At 39.4% G+C, this 18,554-nt stretch overlaps 1 protein-coding gene across 3 annotated transcripts in view; it reads right to left on the minus strand.

Annotated features, from left to right (window-relative positions):
• Positions 1-18,554, minus strand: part of TPK1 (thiamin pyrophosphokinase 1) — a 187,169-nt gene that overhangs the window by 85,174 nt on the left and 83,441 nt on the right. For all 3 annotated transcript variants that reach the window (XM_042886507.1, XM_042886506.1, XM_042886508.1), the window contains 2 exons: positions 18,046-18,118; positions 4,231-4,326 (listed from right to left, as the gene is read on the minus strand). In XM_042886507.1, the coding sequence (XP_042742441.1) occupies positions 4,231-4,326; positions 18,046-18,118 (169 nt within the window). The remainder of the gene's footprint in view (positions 1-4,230; positions 4,327-18,045; positions 18,119-18,554) is intronic.

Below are 18,554 nucleotides of genomic sequence, written 5' to 3' on the forward strand. Positions count from 1 at the left end.
ATTGCTGAAATGCACCTCCCACCATCTCACTATGCAAACATCCTCTGTTTGGTCTCCACAAATGTTCAGCAAATGTCAGTGCATGTAAATGGGCACAATTTTTTCTGCATGGAGGAATTCAGTTCCACACCTTTGCTTCATACACACTTCCATGTCAGACACCATTTTGTCAGACTGCCCCCCTGCTGCCATCTGTTGCACAGCAACGAAATGGAGTATTGGCTCAACACCACAAACATCCACCTTTGACATCATAAACCAACATAATAAAGTAAGAGGCAGTATTTTCAGAACAGCCCTTGTATAACAGCCTTTATGTTAGTTCATGGTACTTCACTGCCTCACCACCCATCCAGCACAATTCAGATCACGAATGAATTAGCACTGTGAAAGGGAAAACTAGGACTGATTCTAACTTTCATAAATGCAGTACTGCTTGTTCAAACATTCATTGCAGTGAGTATAAATGTACACAGGTGACTCAGGTATTGTAAAGTGATCCTAAAACTGCTTCCTTGCACATCTTGGCTAACCAAGATACTGCATATGATATGCACTAACCATATGATACTGCATTTCATAATGGAAATCAGAAATGAATGACTTTGAGGACTCAGACACTTTCTAAGAGTTTTCCTTTAAGAAAGGGAAGAAGTAATGATGAACTTGGCAAATTAGAACTTCGCTGTCTTTTAGAAGACAGCATTACCACTGTTCATTATCAATCAAGCAGTTCAAGAACTAACAAGGTGTTTTTTCCTACCAGATCTGAGTAAACTGTCAACTCCAGTTGTACTCTTCCTTGTGATAAAAGCATTTTTAAGGCTTCTTCCCAAACTGAATTCTCCAGTAACTAGTGAAATCTGAACTCACTTTGCAGCCTTCTCTTACGGGGTACAGAGCATCTCTCTCACCTCGTCTCCCTCTCAAGTGACCACATGCAAGAATGCTGTACAATATAATTACCTTTCAACATGCTGTTCCTCTGTTCACATTTGTTCGCAAGTGATCTGGGTGAGTGGGAATGAAGAGGAAAAGGAGAACAGATGTGCAGAAATGGAAAACAAACCATCAGAACTTAATTTGTTTGGAACAAAACATTCCCCCATAAACTCCCAAACACTCAAAAACCTCCTCAACAGAGGTGACTAATAGACCAGAGCAAAAATTCTATCTATCCAGTGTAGCAAATAAATGATACCTTACTTTCTAACGAACTGAAGAACATCAGTTTCAAATATTTCAGCGTCTTGCAATGGAATTTCATCCAGAGAAACTATGTCACTGAATATAGGTCCACAGTATGTGCTGATTTAACTTAATTTCCTAGCTTAACATATTGCTACCCAGAAAGAGCAGCAAACACAGCACAACTAAAATCTTTTTCTTTCCTTTTTTTTTTTTATTTTAAAATACATTTATTTGTTTAATTTTAATACTGAAGAGATAGTTTTCTTGTCTAGTAATTTCAAGTATAAATTATTGGGAAACAGGCTTGTAGTGTAGTGTATCTGAATAAGACAATAGGTAAAAATCAGAGCTGCAGAAATACAATTTCATTCACCTGGAACTAGAAAAACATATTCCACCTAGGTAATATTCTAAGCTAAAAGCTTTTATGATATTTTTTCCCGAAGGAGAAAAAAATCCACATTCTAACATGCAAGTTTGTATCTCAAGCCGTAAATGCAGATGCAGGTGAATAACTTTTCTCTACTTCTAGACCCTGAACCAACTATGGTTGATACAACACTTGCAGCAGAGTTTGTGGATGTTCTAACCCCTGTTACAGACCCAGTGCCTGCTCCAGGCCCTGAAATGGATCCTGTGGTTGCACCAATTCTTGTGAATGGGCCTTGCGGTTGCCTAATCCTTCTGACAGGCCCTGCGGTTGCCCCAACCCTTGTGACCCACTCTGTGGTCACTTCAATCCCTGTGACAAGACCCACAGTTCAACCAGAGAACAAGCCAGTGCCAGTATCATTTGCCCTTATAAGCAAAAGGAAGTGATGTCTAGAAAAGTCAGATCATTTAATAAGGAGAAAAATTCCTACAAAGACAGAAGAAGATGAAGATGAAAAAGGGGCATCACAAGAATGGGAGAAGAAAGGAGACGCAGAACTCATAAAAGAGACAGAAACCATCTGTCCCTAAAACTGAGTGAGATATGAAATATGTGAAAAGATTACAGTATTGTCCAGATGAACATGTTGTCACCTGGCTGCTCCAGCGCTAGGATAATGGGACTAACGACCTGGATTTAATTGGCAGTGAAGCCAAGCAGCTAGGCTATCTTTCTAGGGAAGGTGGCACTGACAAAGTGACTGGAAAAGGGATACAATCCTTCACTCTATGGTGGTGGCCTTGTAAGCTGTGAAGAAAAGATAGCCCTTCAAAGAAAATCTGGAATGTTACCCAGGCAAATGGACCACCATGGAGAAAGGTATCCAGTATTTGCGGGAATTACCTGTGATAGAGATGTGTATGATACTAACCTGGATGATAATATGCCATCTCAATATACAGATAAAGTCAAATGCACGCAATTTATGTGGCAGAGAGTTTTATGGAGTGCACCCATCATTGCATGCCAGCATCTTGGCATGAGTGATCTGGAAAGATAACAAACAACCAACGGTAGATGAAGTGGCTAGTCTACTTTGACAATATGAGGAAAATCTCTCTTCTTCCTACAGGTCTGTGTCTCAGCTGAGGAGAAACTGGTTCAATGACTTCAGAGAGGTGCCTGAGAAACTCTCTTATCTTCGTCTATACTAATGGCAGAAAAAATAACTAATGATTAACAGTGTGTACTGGACACTGTGCAACAGCACTCTGAATCATAGAATCATAGAATCATAGAATCACAAGGTTGGAAATGACCTGTAAGATCATCCAGTCCAACCATCTCCTCATCACCATTGCCACCACAAGCACTAAACCACGTCACGCAGCACGTCATCCAGTTGCCTCTTGAACACTCCAGGAACGGCAACTCCACCACCTCCCTGGGCAGCCATTGCAGTGCCTGACCAATCTCTGAGAGAAGAAGTTCTTCCTTATGTCCAACCTAAACCTCCTCTGATACAACTTGCGGCCATTACCCCGTGTCCTGCTCGTTGCTTGGGAGAAGAGGCCAAATCCCTCTTCACCACAACCTCCCTTCAGGAGGCTGTAGAGTGCAAAGGGTTCCATGGATACATCTCATTCACAAGATTTAGACATTTCAAAACAACTTCAGCAAAACATGGGTAATTATGCATCAGCTTGGAGTGAGGAGGAAAAAAAAGAGTGAGAGATACTGACATTTCTATTTCTTGCTGCCTTGATGGAGAAGAGATGTCAAACTGCCGGTGAACTTTCCTGTCTTGCTACAATGAAAATGGGAAAGGATGACATATACATGCCCTTCCATCTTGTGCTCTTGCATTCATTTTCTTATAAGCCTCTTGTCCTCAATGTTGGTAAGAGCATGTAACAGTTGCTTCCTCTCAACTCTTCATCCAGTGGTAGAGAGAGGAGGAGAGAGCTCAGCCCTTACGAAGGAATGCTCATGGGCAGCAATTCCAAGAGCATTCCTGTCATCAGATCATCCTGTTGGAAATTCTTGAAAAACTGTAACTTTGCATCTCAGAGAAACAGGAGGGCTTCTGAAACCAAGCTACGGAAGGGGAGAGGAAATGGTGCCTTATATGCTTTTCAAATGAAAGGAGCAGCTCACAACTCCAAACAGATCTTTTTAGGCTTAGCTCACTGCTTTTTCTATAAAGGTTCTCTTGAATTTCAGGGGAACCTTTTGCAGAAGGAGATATTACTCACCATATGTAATGCTGACACAATAAGGTTCTCCTTCCCATCTCATCTTTGGGAGGAAATCAAGGAGATATGAACATTAAGGCTCAGCATGCCAAGACTTGAGAACATATTTCTAAGGTAGGGCTCTTACTTTGAACATCAGAGAGTCACAACTCTCTTCTGCATTTTGACTTGTTCGTTAACAAAAACCAATAGAAGCAGCCTTTTAGGAAAACCAACAGTTGTGCATTGACACACTCCGTAATTCTATTCAGCAGAATCATCAATGTTTACAATGTGTGCAGAGAATATGGCAAAACCTCAGAATGGCTATTGAAAATATTGCTTCATTTCAGTGCAAACATAAAAAATAATTCTAAGTATGTTGAGATGAACAGTAGATACAAATAAGAAGGGACAAAGTTGTGTCTTTACCTGGAGGCCCTTCTCTTCTATCTTTTTCTGGAGTATCTGAAGGCACTTGGTGAAGTCTGTTAAATCTTGATCCATGGTCTCAATTAACTCACATCCCTAGTGAGTAAACAGCAAAACAGAGAGAAAAATAAATTAAACTTACCACATTTTTCAGTTTTGAGAACTAATGCTATCTCTGCTGAAGTTAACTGCAGTTAGCAGCTCTTCAAGTCTCTGCGTGGAGATGGAGAATTAAGTAAGAGACTGCTACCCTTATAAAGACCGAAGACCCTAGATCCCAGCTGACCAAATTATGATGATCTAGATTTTTTACAGGCATAGGAACAGATATTCCAAACCCATAGAGAACATTCCTAGATGTGGATAAACATGTTCTACATTATGGGTGTCCAACATCTTGACTTGCCTGGGCCACACTGAATGAAAAGGAATTGTCTTGGGCTGCATACAAAATACATACTATACATACCATAGTTCATGTATAAAAGTAACAAAACTTTGTGGTTTTTTTAAAGCATTTTCTCTTGAAACATAAAAAAGAGGGCATCAAAAACAAAAATTAGTAGAATATCTGACCCTGTTTTTGTGAAACTAATGCATCAGTGTCTTATTTGATGGAAGTGGTTACAATTCTTGACAAATTATCAAGATGCTCATCAGAGATTTTTGAACTAATTTTACTCTTCCTGTGCTTCATTCTTGAAAACAGTTGTTCACAAACATACATCCTGATAAAAAGTGTTGACATAGCATGATTTTGAAATGAAGGATATCTTTCTCCAGCAAGACAGGCTTTATAGAAGTCTAGTGAAGAGACATGACCAAATTTTTCTCTGAGCTGAATGTTTAATTGCAACTCTATACATTCCACTTGAAAATTCACAGGTAATGTATTTATGTCAACAAAAAATGGAGTCATGAATTTTCCAAAAAAAAAAGATGATTTTTTCAGAAACCTTGAAATGAATTTTCAAATTCCTTTATTAAAATGGAAAGCAAGGCTGCATATTTTTCACAGTTACAGGAGTGTGTTCAGCCAATGTATCAAAATGAATAAAATTATTTTCTGTAACTTGAGCTTGCCATCATTTAAGATTAATTCTGAATGCTATAATGGCCTGATATACAGCTCAGATAAGTTGATTTTCTCCTTGAAGTTCGATGTCTAACTCATTTAAATAGAGTGATCAAATCCACCAAAAATGCTAATGAATGTGAGCTATTTTTCATCCTCAAGTTCTGGCACAGATTTTCCTTTTGATTCCACAATTACCTTAATTTCAGTTTGCAAATCATAAATTTCTTTTAACGTTTTACCCACAGTTAGCAACCTTACTTTGGAAAAGTAAATAATGTCCCCATAAACAGCATCTCTACTTCTAAGGAACTCCTGGAACTGGTGATGATTCAATCACTTGGACTTTATGAAACTCACAGCTTTGACAATCATTTGCATGATATTATTCATTTTTAAAGCTCTCGAACGTAAATTTTCTTGATGTAAGATGCAGAGATATTTCATCAAATGCAAGATGCTGGTGGCAACTACCTCATTTTCTGTTAGTTATTTAAGTTCCTCTTTTTTTACCAACCATTGCCAGGGCACCACAGGCACGCACACATGTAGGTAGGCCAAAATGTTATCATCAGCAATCAATGTTTTTTACTCATTAAGTGGCACAAGTGTACGTAACAGGCAAGACACATAGGTTTTAATTCAACAGAGTGTGTATGGCAGGCACGAAAGGTGGAGTTAGCAATGCACTAATGCACTTTCTGTTGTCACCTATGCAGTCTGTACTCAAGCTACATGAAACTGATTCATGAAAAACATAAAAAAAAATCACATATCAAGGTTAAAAATTTCCAATCTTGTGGGATTGCATTATTAGTTGTCCAGACACAAATGCAGTTTGTGGGATGTGGGTTGGACAAGACTGTTCTGCAGTGTTCTGTTGGACAGACAAAATCAGATATGGAAAGCTCAGGGTTATACAGTACTTCCAGGATCAAGTTTCAGAAAAAAAAATCCTCACTCTGGTCCTACAGTTACTACGCGTCTGGTACTTATATTGATTTGTGCATAAATGTATGTATAAAAAAGTGCTCAAGTTTCCCAGAATCAGCGAAGTTGTGAATTTACAGTGATTATAAAACAGTCACCTTGCAGTGGGTCATAAAATTGTGGAATCATGGAATGACCTGCATTGAAAAGGACCTCAAAGGACATCTAGTTTCAACCCCCTGCCACGGACAGAGTTGCCAACCAGCAGACCAGGCTGCCCAGAGCCACATCCAGCCTGGCCATGAATGCCTGCAGGGATGGGGCATCCACAGCCTCCTTGAGCAACCTGTTCCACTGCATCACCACCCTCGGGGTGAAAAACTTCCTCCTAATATCCAACCTAAACCTCCCCTGTCTCAGTTTAAAACCATTCCCCTTGTCCTGTCACCATCCACCCTCACAAACAGCCGTTCCCCCTCCAGTTTATATGCTCCCTTCAAGTACTGGAAGGCCACAATGAAGTCTCCCCCGAGCCTTCCCTTTTCCAAGCTTAACAAACCCAGTTCCATCAACCCTTCTCCATAGGAGAGGTGCTCCAGCCCTCCACCTAGCCCATGGAGCTATATACATTCAGTTTCATGAGGAGGTCTAAGATTTGTTCCACTGTTACTATGAGTCAGAATCCACTCCTCTCACCCTCACCTAGAGGTTCAGGGCAGACATGCAGAGGAGCCTGACCACCAGTGAAGACCGAGGCAAAGCTATTATTGAATACCTCAGCTTTTTCCATGTCTGAGGAAGCCAGTTTTCCATACTCATTTATCAGAGGGGGAATCTATGATCTTCTTTGTCTGTCTCCTCCTGCCTACGTACCCCTAGAACCCCTTCTTATTTTTCTCATCTCTTGCCAAGTTCAGCTCCATCTTTGCCTTGGCTTTCCTGATGCTATTTCTACACATGTTCAATGTCCCTATATTTTTCACAGGCTATACAACCCTGCTTCCACTTCCTGTACATTTCCCTCTTTTCTCTCAGTTGCAAGTCCTTGCTCAGCCATGCTGATCACCTGCCTCCTCTGCTCGATTTCTTCTGCTGGATGATGGAGAGCTCTTGTGCTCGCAAAAGGGTGTTCTTAAAGAGCTGCCAGCTCTGTTCTGTTCCTATGCCCTTAAGGACAGTTTCCCAGGAAATCCCATCCAGCAGTTCCTTGAGCCAATGGAATTTTGCTCTCCTGAAGCACAGCGCCCTGACTGCTTTTTGCCAGGCCTGCATTCCTTGAGATCACAAAATGCACCAGGGCATGGTCACTACAGCCCAGGCTGCCCACAGTCTTAACATCTCTAATGCTCTCCTCTGTACTGGTGAGCACTAGGTCTTGTAAGGCTTAACCTTAGGTGAGTCCATCTAATACCTAGACCAGGAAGTTATACTCAACAGGCTCCAGAAATACAGATGAGAACATGTAATAGTAGAAAAGAGTGGGAGGTCAAAGTTCTTAATTGAGTGTTAAAGCAATTCCTAAGCCTCTGATAAAGATCCGAGTAAGAAAAAGGTGAAACTTATCTACTGCATAAAGTCACTATTCAAAGAGATTTCAAATACTCAAAATACGCCTATACCGTTGTAAATTAAAACAAGAACAATATTTAGAGGTTTCCTCTGCTACCACTTCTTGGTCCCTTTAAAAGCCTCCTAGTTTTTCTCTTCACCTGACAGATTTTATGTTTCTGCTGTATACCATAACAACTGACAAGAAATAAACATTCAGAATACAGAATCTTTGTATGTGTGCTTCTGTATATAAAATACATTGTTTTGTTACACCAGAATAAAAATAGAACTTTCAGGTTGCCTTTGCCTCAGTGGTGAAAATAAAGGTGTAGAAGATAAAATTTCCTAGATCGGTGCATGGACAGAGTTTAGAGGTTTGCATGCAACAAAATAATGAGTCTCCAGTAGAAAGACATAATGCTATTTCTGAAATGCTTCCCCACCCTATCAGGATGCATATAAAAATAAGCAAAGCTGCCGTGCAGTAGGGGATCTGGATGAAGAGAAAAGAACAAAGAGCAGATAACGACATGCTTTTTATTACACCCCTTCCTCTTGCTGCCTCCTCAAAACACTCCAAAAGGAAAAATTGTCAATGGTGAAGCTGTAACTTTTCTGGTACATGTTATTGCTCCAAATGCCTTTTCAAGCAGTAGTAACAGACCTGATGAGTGGTAGCATGCCACAGATGTACATGTAATCAGAGGCTTCCCTTGCAAAGGCAGTACTGCTACAGCCATGGAGAGACTAAGAATGAAGCTGCAACCTGTGTTCCGCACAAGTGTCAAAAAAGGTGAAGAGCTGCTGTGTCTTCACTCCTCACCAGGAATAGCCAAAATGTAACACTGATGCGGGGTCTGCAATAAACACTACTGCGCTCTCAAGTGCATTTATTATTTATTGGCACCAACAAGGGCAAAAAGTAACAAGATGTGAGAAACTGTAACAGAGCCTCCCCAGTCTTGCAGAACAAGCCTTTTGGTTAGATGAAGAAAAAATCAGTGGCAGGGACAGCTACTGCTGGGCATGGGCAAAGAGGTGGAACGTGAGTTAACAGCTCTTAAATGAGCAGAAGAGAAGAAAACCATTTATATTTTTCCAGGACCACTCCTTGCTGGCAGAAGTGGTTCACAGGTGTTGGTTTATAAATAACTGAATAACCCCCTCCCTCCACCAGCACTTCTGAAATACTCTTTCCTGTAAGTGCTAATGAGCCCAATATTCTGCTTGGGCAGTCAGGTTTTGGCAGCTGCAGGCAGAATACAATTCTACTTTCCAGCCAGGAAAGACCAAACTTACTTAACTGTCCACATGTTTCAGAAGCGATGATTTACAACTTAAATTATTATTTATTATTTTTTGCCTTTACTATTAAGTACATTTCACTTGAAATTGGCTCTGGCCTGGCTTCTCAGGATGCTTTTCAACAGGTATTTGGAGGACCTCAGAGGCCAGGTAATTTCTGTGCAGTAGCTGAGAGGCACATCAGGCTACTGACTGCAGCTCCAGTAGAAAGCTGAGATGCAGATGTCCTCTGCTCAGCTCTGCCACTGCCCTCTTTGCACATTCACAGTGGAAGGTCTCCAATACAAATGACAGAAATGTGGCCTTCTAAATCTGTAAATGGGATATCAAACACATACTTTGTTATGAAGGAGGGCTCCTGGACCCATGACATTGGTACCAAGATGTTGCTGTGACAGCAATTGCTAAAAACAAAACCTAACTTAACAGCGGTATCCTAAAACAGTTCACTCGGCCGTTTGCACCTTTGACACATTATACAACTACTGCTGTAGAGCTGAACAAAAGTTGGCAGAGTGCCATCAGTAAAGCCACCATTCTGTCAGATCAAACTGCGACTCTTCATTCTCTTTTCACATCAAACGGAGAGCCAGCTTTGGAAAAGACAGGGGTTTTAGATCCACTCCTTTTGCCACAATGGTGAAGAGGCACACATGGTCAGAACTAAAATGGAAGAGGAGAGAAGCAGCACTTAGATCCTCCTGTGTCCTATCCCTGACCTTGCTGGAGTGGATGTCTGCACAGCTCATGCTCACAAGATGGTAAAAGTTTTAGATAAATCTGTTGCTACAGACTATCAAATCTAGTGATTCTCAACATAGAACCGGATGACAGTTCAGGCAGGTGCAGTTCTTGGCAACCTTCACCATATTCCTCACAAATGACAAAAATCTTCACAGCAATACTCTCTGCTGTAGCCAGGATTTAATGAAAGGACATCACAGTAACTGCAAGACAGGCAATAATGCTTGTAGTTCTATAGATATCTACTCAACTTAATACCATTAACCTTTGGTAAGAAAGTTAAAAAGCCAAGCACAAATAACATTAAGAAAGGTTAGAAAAATCAATACCACACAGCAGGAAAGAAAACAATAGACTACATCTGATGACAGTATAGCTGCTGAGTGTGGATGTGGCACCCATTATTAAACTTTGGCTGTTCTGCCTCATTGTAGCAGTTACAGGCGGCCCACTGCTAAAGGAGGTGGAGAATGCCAGGTGCACCTAATTGGATTATTGCACCCCCTATTTCAGACAGATGCTGAAACCAGACAGCCTGTGAAATGTGAGTCTGAATATCTCAGTCCTTCTCCCACATGTTGCATCACAGCATGTTATGCATTTGAAGACAGCAGTGTGTAGATGTCCATTTCCACACACCCTTATTAATCTTTTGATCAGCTTAGTTATATAAGCTGTCTTTTAATTTGCTTAGTAAAGAATATAACAAATGTAATTGGTGAACATGATTTCAGATATTTAAATAGACAAAACTACATAATTAACTGAAATTCATTTTCTTTCAGTTCTTGGACTCAAATTTGGCTGAATGCTTGGCATCAGTGCAAAGCTAATACAGTATAGTTGTATTGGCCCTCAGTTCTGAGGTGGCTGATGACTTAACTCACTCAGCTGCACATTAAGTACTGCTGCCATTCTGATTAACTCGGGAATTTGTTAATTATGATGAAGTGTATGCACTGGAAGCCAAATAATGGAGATCTGCACTCAAGTGAAAAATCTCATTATTGAAAAACAAATCTCCAGTTTTGACCATTACTAATTTCTAACTCTACACAACACTACTTGTTTTATTCAGCAAGTATTGCCCAGTGAAACAAAACCAGTAAACATATGTAAACATCTGCACACCCTCTGCAAATCAGAAGCTGCAAGAACTTGTCAAATTTGACAAGGGTTAAAAACAGAGCTTTGTAATTGGAAGTTAGACTACAGCAGCTGCAGCCTTTTCTCCCTTCTGCTTTATCTATTTTGATATGGCCCTTTTCGAAGTAAATAAAATGTTTCCTGTTTTAGTTTTTAATGAGCAGCATGTGGCTTCTGGTGGAGGGCAGCTTTTTCATAGCATATATTTGTTGTAGAGATAGCAGAAAGTGTTCTTCTGTATTAATTAGCTTGCCTCCTTTCAAAGGAAAACAGATTACAAAATCATGGCAGTTGACTGACATTAACAAAATTTGAATAAATTTATCTGGTATTTTAATAATACTAAGGAAAGACAACATCCCTTCTTTGCAACCTCTAACAAAATGAAGTGCAAGAAAAACGAGGATGACAGAAATGAAACCCCTCAAAAAACCCTTCTTAAAGGAGAAAAAACAAACAAAAAGAAGATCAAAGAGCACAGCTTATGTTCCAAATGATTACCTGTACTGCAGCAAATTCAGATTTATTAAGCTTAATGAATAAAAGCAAACATCTTAAGAATTTACCCAAAGACCAAGAATTGCAATAAAATGTTTACAACCACAATGCCTTTATCAGAAGACCAACAACACCTTTTAACACTTTTGAATAATCAAGCAAAAGCTAAGGGTGTTATGTAAAAAACTGAAGTAGAAGGGCCTATCAGAAGATGCAGACTCATACATACAGCCCTGGCCCCTTTCCATATCCATTTCTGACATATAAACAGTAAACCTCCTTTTGTACATCTCCGTGCAACCCAGATGTGATTTCTCCAATCTGATGATTAAACCTGAGCACAGCACAGCGGTGACAGCCATCTGCTATCTTTGGATCATCTTCAAAGTTTCCCTTATGTGCTCTTCCTTGTCCGAAAAAGAAAGATTCAGAGGGAGAAGTTTTAATTGATGGTCAGTCTGACTCTATGATCAGCGCTGTGAAAATCTTCCTTCAACTGCACTGATTACACCCTTAGGACCCTAACCTATTCATAGGATTGGTTTCATTCCTTCAAAAGTTAAGTGTAAACAGAAACTCTAAACAGAAGCTCTAACTGCATGCATTTATGTATGAAGACAGGAGGCAGCTCATGTAAGAGGAATCAGAGAGTTGGAACAGCACCAGTCTCAGACAGAATGGAAGAACACGCCATCAAATGCAGACAGCATAAACTACATCCAGTTCTATCAATGAGAATCTTTTTGCTGATTTGAATGCACTTTGAATCAAAACTTAGAACTCAATTTCTAAAGTGCTGTAGCTATGCCTAAGCACACACAAAAACTAACATTATCTTTGGTACTCTACGCAAATAGCAATGCAATTAAATGAAGCATATGCATGCAATAAAGCAGAAAAGCTGCCTCAACCACAAAGTTGAAGAGTATGGGATGCAGCATTCCTTGCAATTCAACTATTTGAGCTATCTTTATGAGACAGGATGGAGAAAGAGAGGCTGCCTGAATTCTAAATGCCGCAACACCAGATGCACAGTAAGTTTTTGTTTTATTCAATTAAAATTGCTCCAGGTTAATCCCTTGTGGGCTGACAGATATTCTAAAGAACTTGTGTTAATAAGTAAGCATTATGTTTCAATTGACATCGGATTCTGATTTCCAATCCTCACTATTCACCTCAAGGTAAGACAGAGACAACAGTAAGGCTTCTTGCTGAGGTGTGTCCAAGGATTTGGGCTGCCAAATTTTAGCCATACGTAACACAGTCTAGATATGATCCTTTGTCAGACAAGGGACCTGCCACCCTATATAAAGCCAGAGAGGCTCATCTCTATCTTGTGCACTCAGACAGATTTTATGTACAAATTTTGCTCCTTAGCTACTATCTGTCAGTATTTCCCTAGTTTTCAGAGGTATATAGTTGATTTGAAAAGAATTCGGACTGAGAAGCAAGCTGTATCTCAAGTATCAATTACTGCATGGAATGGATCAAGATCAGGCTCCAAATGTGCATAAAGCTCACAAAAATGATGCTTACTTACACAGCTCTGCCCACATGTACAAAAAGAATACAAAGGGATTCAAAGATTTTAAATCCCTAGAGACAGCAAGATAAAAAGATAAAATTTTGTCCTACATGTGTACAGAGCTCCAAAATTTGTGCAATCAGTACAACTCATCAGCACATTCTTCCTTTAGTATTGGTGTGTTAATGAAAACAGCAAGATTAGTCCTAAGACTGAAACCTTTGAGAAAGTCCCTGATTACTTCAATTGCTTGTTAGTTTTCCTTTATGAACAACAGCCTTTATCTGTGTAACTTCTAGTTGAGCTGTGTATATGGTTAGATAGCACCAATTTTTAAATTTTTTTTATTGTTTTGTCTTACAGTTTCTAAAAACTCTCTCAGCCTCAATGTAAAAGCCATGTGTTACAAGCAGCAGAAAATATCTTTGCCTGTGCAAGATTATTCCTTGTTTAGAGTTTGTCACTGTTTCCGGATCATTACATACAGTTCAGAAGGAGAATGCTAGCTGCTATATATCCTTAGCTCAATTTTGCAGATCAACTTCTGTACTCAGCATTTCAAATGCACAGTCCCTCCTTCTCTTCCTTCAGTTTTGCAAACTTCTTTCCTGCTATATTTCTCCTTCTCTATGAATGGCAAATTCCTACTTATTTAGCTACAACACTGAACTGATCATTGATGAGTCCAAGAATTATAAAGATGGAATAGATTATGCGAATGCCTAGTCTTCACATGGATGGGTAAAAACACATTTCCCTAAATAAAAAAAAAATAATAATTGAAGTCATCATATATTTCAACAAGGTATACTGCAATGCAGAGAGTGACAATTACAATAATAAGCAACTAAAAATCAAACATAGCTTTACAACTTTTTTCCAAAGACCACCAAAGCATCTGGGAAGAATGAGCTTAAGGAAATGACATGCTGACATTCTGATAGACAGAAGGACAAACTCAGAAGAAGAAAACCACTGCCCACTACAGCAGCCAGCAACTTCATTGCCAGCAACTGATGAGTACAAACATGTACAGCTCTACAGAAGTGTCACTAAGATCAGCTAAGATCAGCATCTCTGAAGAATTTATGGTATTTCTGGAACATTATGATATTACTTTGGTTTGACATGAATAAAAAAACATATAACCCAAATCACCCACACAACTTATTTGGAAATGCAATCTTAACAAGACCTCTGAAATACTATTTGAGAATAGAAACAATTTATGACAACTTTGTTTAATGATTTCATTACAAAGGCATATAGGAAGTTCCAAATCCTAAACTGCATACACAGTTTGAACTATTAACCTATAAAAATTTTTAACCTGATGAACCTATATCTACATTAAGACACTGAGGGTCTTTCAATGAGCAAGCAAGGGGTGTTTGGCTGTCAATTGTATTTGGCACTGATGAGCTGACAGACAGGCAGCTAATTCCTTCTGAAGGCTCAGAAGTTATACCTTGCACGTACATAGCTGACAAGCCTGTGCTTATGGTAAAAGCTATCATGCAGGTGACAGCCAGTCACAGAACTGTGACGGAAAAGACCTAGATATTAGTCGTGCACCGAGAATTTTCTGCTGTCTTTCCCTGCCATATGATAACACAGAACAGGTTTTGAGGGAAACTGCATACAATGGAAACTCTCTGAATGCTGGTTTCTCTTTGAACGCTGCAGATAAGTAGCGGGATGTGATATGAGGTTCCTTAGCAAGTGAGAGGACAGCACAATGAAGAATAACTGCTGTTATGAGAGCTGCAGCCCATGCACAGCTCAACTGGAGATATAGGGTGCAGCAGGAACATTTCCCCACTGCAGGCCTCAGTACACTTAGAGGTGGAAAATCATTCAAAAGATGGTGCGTGCATCCAGGTCCTACCATACCAGATCAGCCTGCTAGTCTTACTCACTAGAGCGAAGTTAAGGGGACCAGGACATCTGGATGGTGTGCTAGGCGATATGGTTTAGTAGCTCAGTGGTAGTAATGGTGATAGCAGGACAGTTGGACTAGATGATCTTGTGGGTCCTTTCCAACCTTGTGTTTCAATGATTCTATGAAAGGAAATTTTCAGCATCTCAGAACAAAGGTGAACAACTGGAGATGTGGTCCAAATGGCAATGATCACTCTCATCGTGTCAGAAGCTCAACAGAGGTAGGCACAGCACTTCTTACATTGATGTCAGACATGTCTTCAGCAGAACATGTAACACCAAAATCACTTAAAAACTTAACTGCTGCTCTACAGCAAGACAGGACTGCTTTATATCCACCTGCACAATTTTACAGCTCCTCCCAAAGCCTTGAAACCTCTCACAAAAGAGTCAAGTTCGAAAATGAAACATGCTTTCTTACAAGCCCGTTCAGTGTAAGAAAAACGCTAGGAGTGAAACTTCTTAATAGTCTAATTCCCATCTTATATATAAAATTCAGTTTTAGAAAAAATACTAAAGTTTAGAGATAAAGGATAAATTAAAGTAGTCAAAGAAAAACAATACTTTTATGTGTTTAAGTGATATAACTGAGGGAAATCAACTTTGAAAATTATTACAAGTTTTGGCCTCAGAAAGTCACAGAGAATGACATCATAACCTGCATTTAAACAAGGCAGCATATTAGCCAGAGATGTATCAGCACTGCCATACAAATACAATTCATAAATCTAATTATAAGTTGTTATAAGTTGATAATTATAGAACAGAAAGAGTGTGTTCATACCATGTCTATTAAGCATTTTCATAACCATTGAACCTCGAAATGTAATAGAAAAAATAAAGAGAAAATGCTACAGCTACAGAACTGCCTGTAAATATCAGTGGTTCTGTGGGGTTTAAAGAAGAAAGACAAAAGGAAAGAGTGCTGTTGTAAATATATCCACAGCTTTTAATTACAGATATGAAGTAGAGCCTACTAAATCTATAGAAGCCTTCTAAAGCACATGCAGTTTGCTCAGTAGAATAGCTGAACTGGATTCTCACTAAAATGCCCAATCTGGATTTTAGAAGGCAATGCATTCAACCTTCTGTTTCCAGTCATCAGGACAGATTAACCACAATTTTAGTTAATGTCTTTGACCTAAAAACCTTTCAAAACTGAGTCTTCTTTGAGACATAACAATACAAATGGATGCTTGATCACTAAGTGATGCTTTAAAAGGTTTCAATAATAGAAACATCCAGCTAAAGCAAGAAGCAACAGAGTGTGTAGCAACAGAACCATCACCACAAGTTCTCTATAGTGCAGTGTCATTTCCATCTCTTCACTTACTATGGCATGCCATGCCTAACAGAGATGAAAAAATGAATCCATTCTATAGACTTTATTTAGATAAAGTTCCCTGACACAATGGTGATAATCCTTCTTAAAGGAAAATGGAAACACTTGTCATCTAATCCTTGATGAGCCAAGCACATCAGAGGAATTGGCTTAAAGATTTCCCTTCCTTTGTCTCTGGGAATATGTAAGCCATGTTTTTTGTGATGGCATAGATCTGCTATCACTTTCATCACTTAAATGAGGCAGAATACTTTCTGAGTCTTTAGCAATATCTTGGTATGAAGCTGGTGTGAAGGGGAGTCAGAACTGTGATTATTTCACAATGATGATACGACTGCTTAAAGGACCTACATCTGCTTTACAGAATCCTAGTTAGTTTCATGCACATAGAGTTTAACATTCCCCCTTCTCACTCAGCACTACACAAGTCTATTTGACACAATTGCTCATAAGTGAATATAACTTAATAAACAACATCCATAAACCTTACTACAAAAAAGTAACATCTCTTAACCATTGGTTTGCTGCCCTCAGATACATAAAATAAGTTATGATGCTTTAATTTCTGTCAATAAGTCACTGGCACTCCATCACATGTATAAAACCTAACAGAACAATACAGCACATTTATTAAAAATACAAAAGGAAATGTACCTTCAGCTTCACAAACACAAAGAAAAAATTTACCTTATCTCCTCATGTAAATTAAACCACTGCAACTGAAATACCAAATGAATTCTCTTCAGCACCACTTGCCCTTTACCTGGCAGCTGGACAAATCAGCAAGCAAGTCAGAAAGACTAGACAGAACAGTGGGCACAATTTTTTACTGAGTATCACACTGAAAGGCACAGGGGATTGCAAAGGATCTTGGCAATTTCTGCTTCCTTTACTTTCACTCCATTCACACTCTACTCAAACTGCTATGTGTTAGAGCTTCCCTCTCTCTATAGGCTCATTTTTGCTGACCATCGTGAATTAGCTATACACATGGAAAGAAGCATTCCACCCTTCACCGGGCACCCCATTCCCTTTTATTTTGTGTAACAGTTAGGTTACATTAGTATATATGGAAAATCTATGCAACAGCACAAAACATTCTGCGTATGAATTCATTCAGTATGAATGCTGATGAAGCTCAAGTTGTAGTGACAGTGCACATCACTGATAACCATGGCCTGGCAGCAGCTCAAGACAGTTGCATGTGACAGGAAACTCAGGAGCAGGCAGGTCAGCCTTCTGCCTGCTGGAACAGGAGAGGTAGCTCAGCAGTGAGTGGGAGCAGGAGCACTAGCAAATGCCAACAGAATATTCATATTATTTCAGGAAAACCTAACTACCTGAAGACATTTATCTAGGTGCACACTTCAAGGGAAAAATAAATCTGTTGTGTGAAAGTAATATTCTATCTTTATTGCTCTGTATCTCCACATGGCAAAGGAATTAACATATTTTTCAAGAACTTTTACCATTGTTTCTTGTTGCTATAATCTGCAGTAATACACCTTCTACTTCTCGAGCTGGTGCTATGAAACTACACCTAACACAGGAGTCAGGCAGTAATGCAGCTCCTGTTTTCACTTTAAGCACCACTACAGTGAGAGGCAGAGCCCATCTAAGTCTGTAAGTTACTTCACATCCAAAGACCCAAAGACACCAAAGGGAGCTAAAAACACCTAATAACCAATGGGAGCATTACGGAGTTGGATCCTACAACACTCTAACACACACAAACACATCCAAGGGATAGTGCTTTACCTTAACCTTGTAGTAAGCCTTGACTTCAGGCAGGATGGAGTCGAAGTCACCACTGATGTAATCAGGCAAGAAGCTGAAAGAAAAGAAATGAGCAATGAAATGAAAAACTTAATTTTATTTTTTCAAGAGTTTCAAGGAGTAGAAGCATTAATCTCTCAAGGGCATAGGAGACAGTTACAAGAAAGTTAAAAGAGCAGCTGACACAAAATAATGTCACAGACAAACAAACTGTGTCCCTTTTCTGCTAAAGGAGCTGCACACTGGCAAGGTGTTTACACATCTCCAGAAGTCTGTAAGGCAATACTTGTACCTGCAAGTTCTCTCAAATATCTTTGTAGTGTATCATACCAGAAAACTACCTGAACAATCACAGAATCGTAGAATCATTACAGCTGAAAAAGACTTCTAAGATAATCATGTTCAACTGTACACCTATCAGTAATATTGCCCACTAAATCATAGTAATAACATTGCCCATTAAATCCCTAAGTGCCACATAGAATCATGAT

This window comes from Lagopus leucura, unplaced genomic scaffold (genome assembly GCF_019238085.1).
Source record: "Lagopus leucura isolate 7727_CA_CO unplaced genomic scaffold, USGS_WTPT01 Super-Scaffold_100058, whole genome shotgun sequence".
Taxonomy (NCBI): domain Eukaryota; kingdom Metazoa; phylum Chordata; class Aves; order Galliformes; family Phasianidae; genus Lagopus; species Lagopus leucura.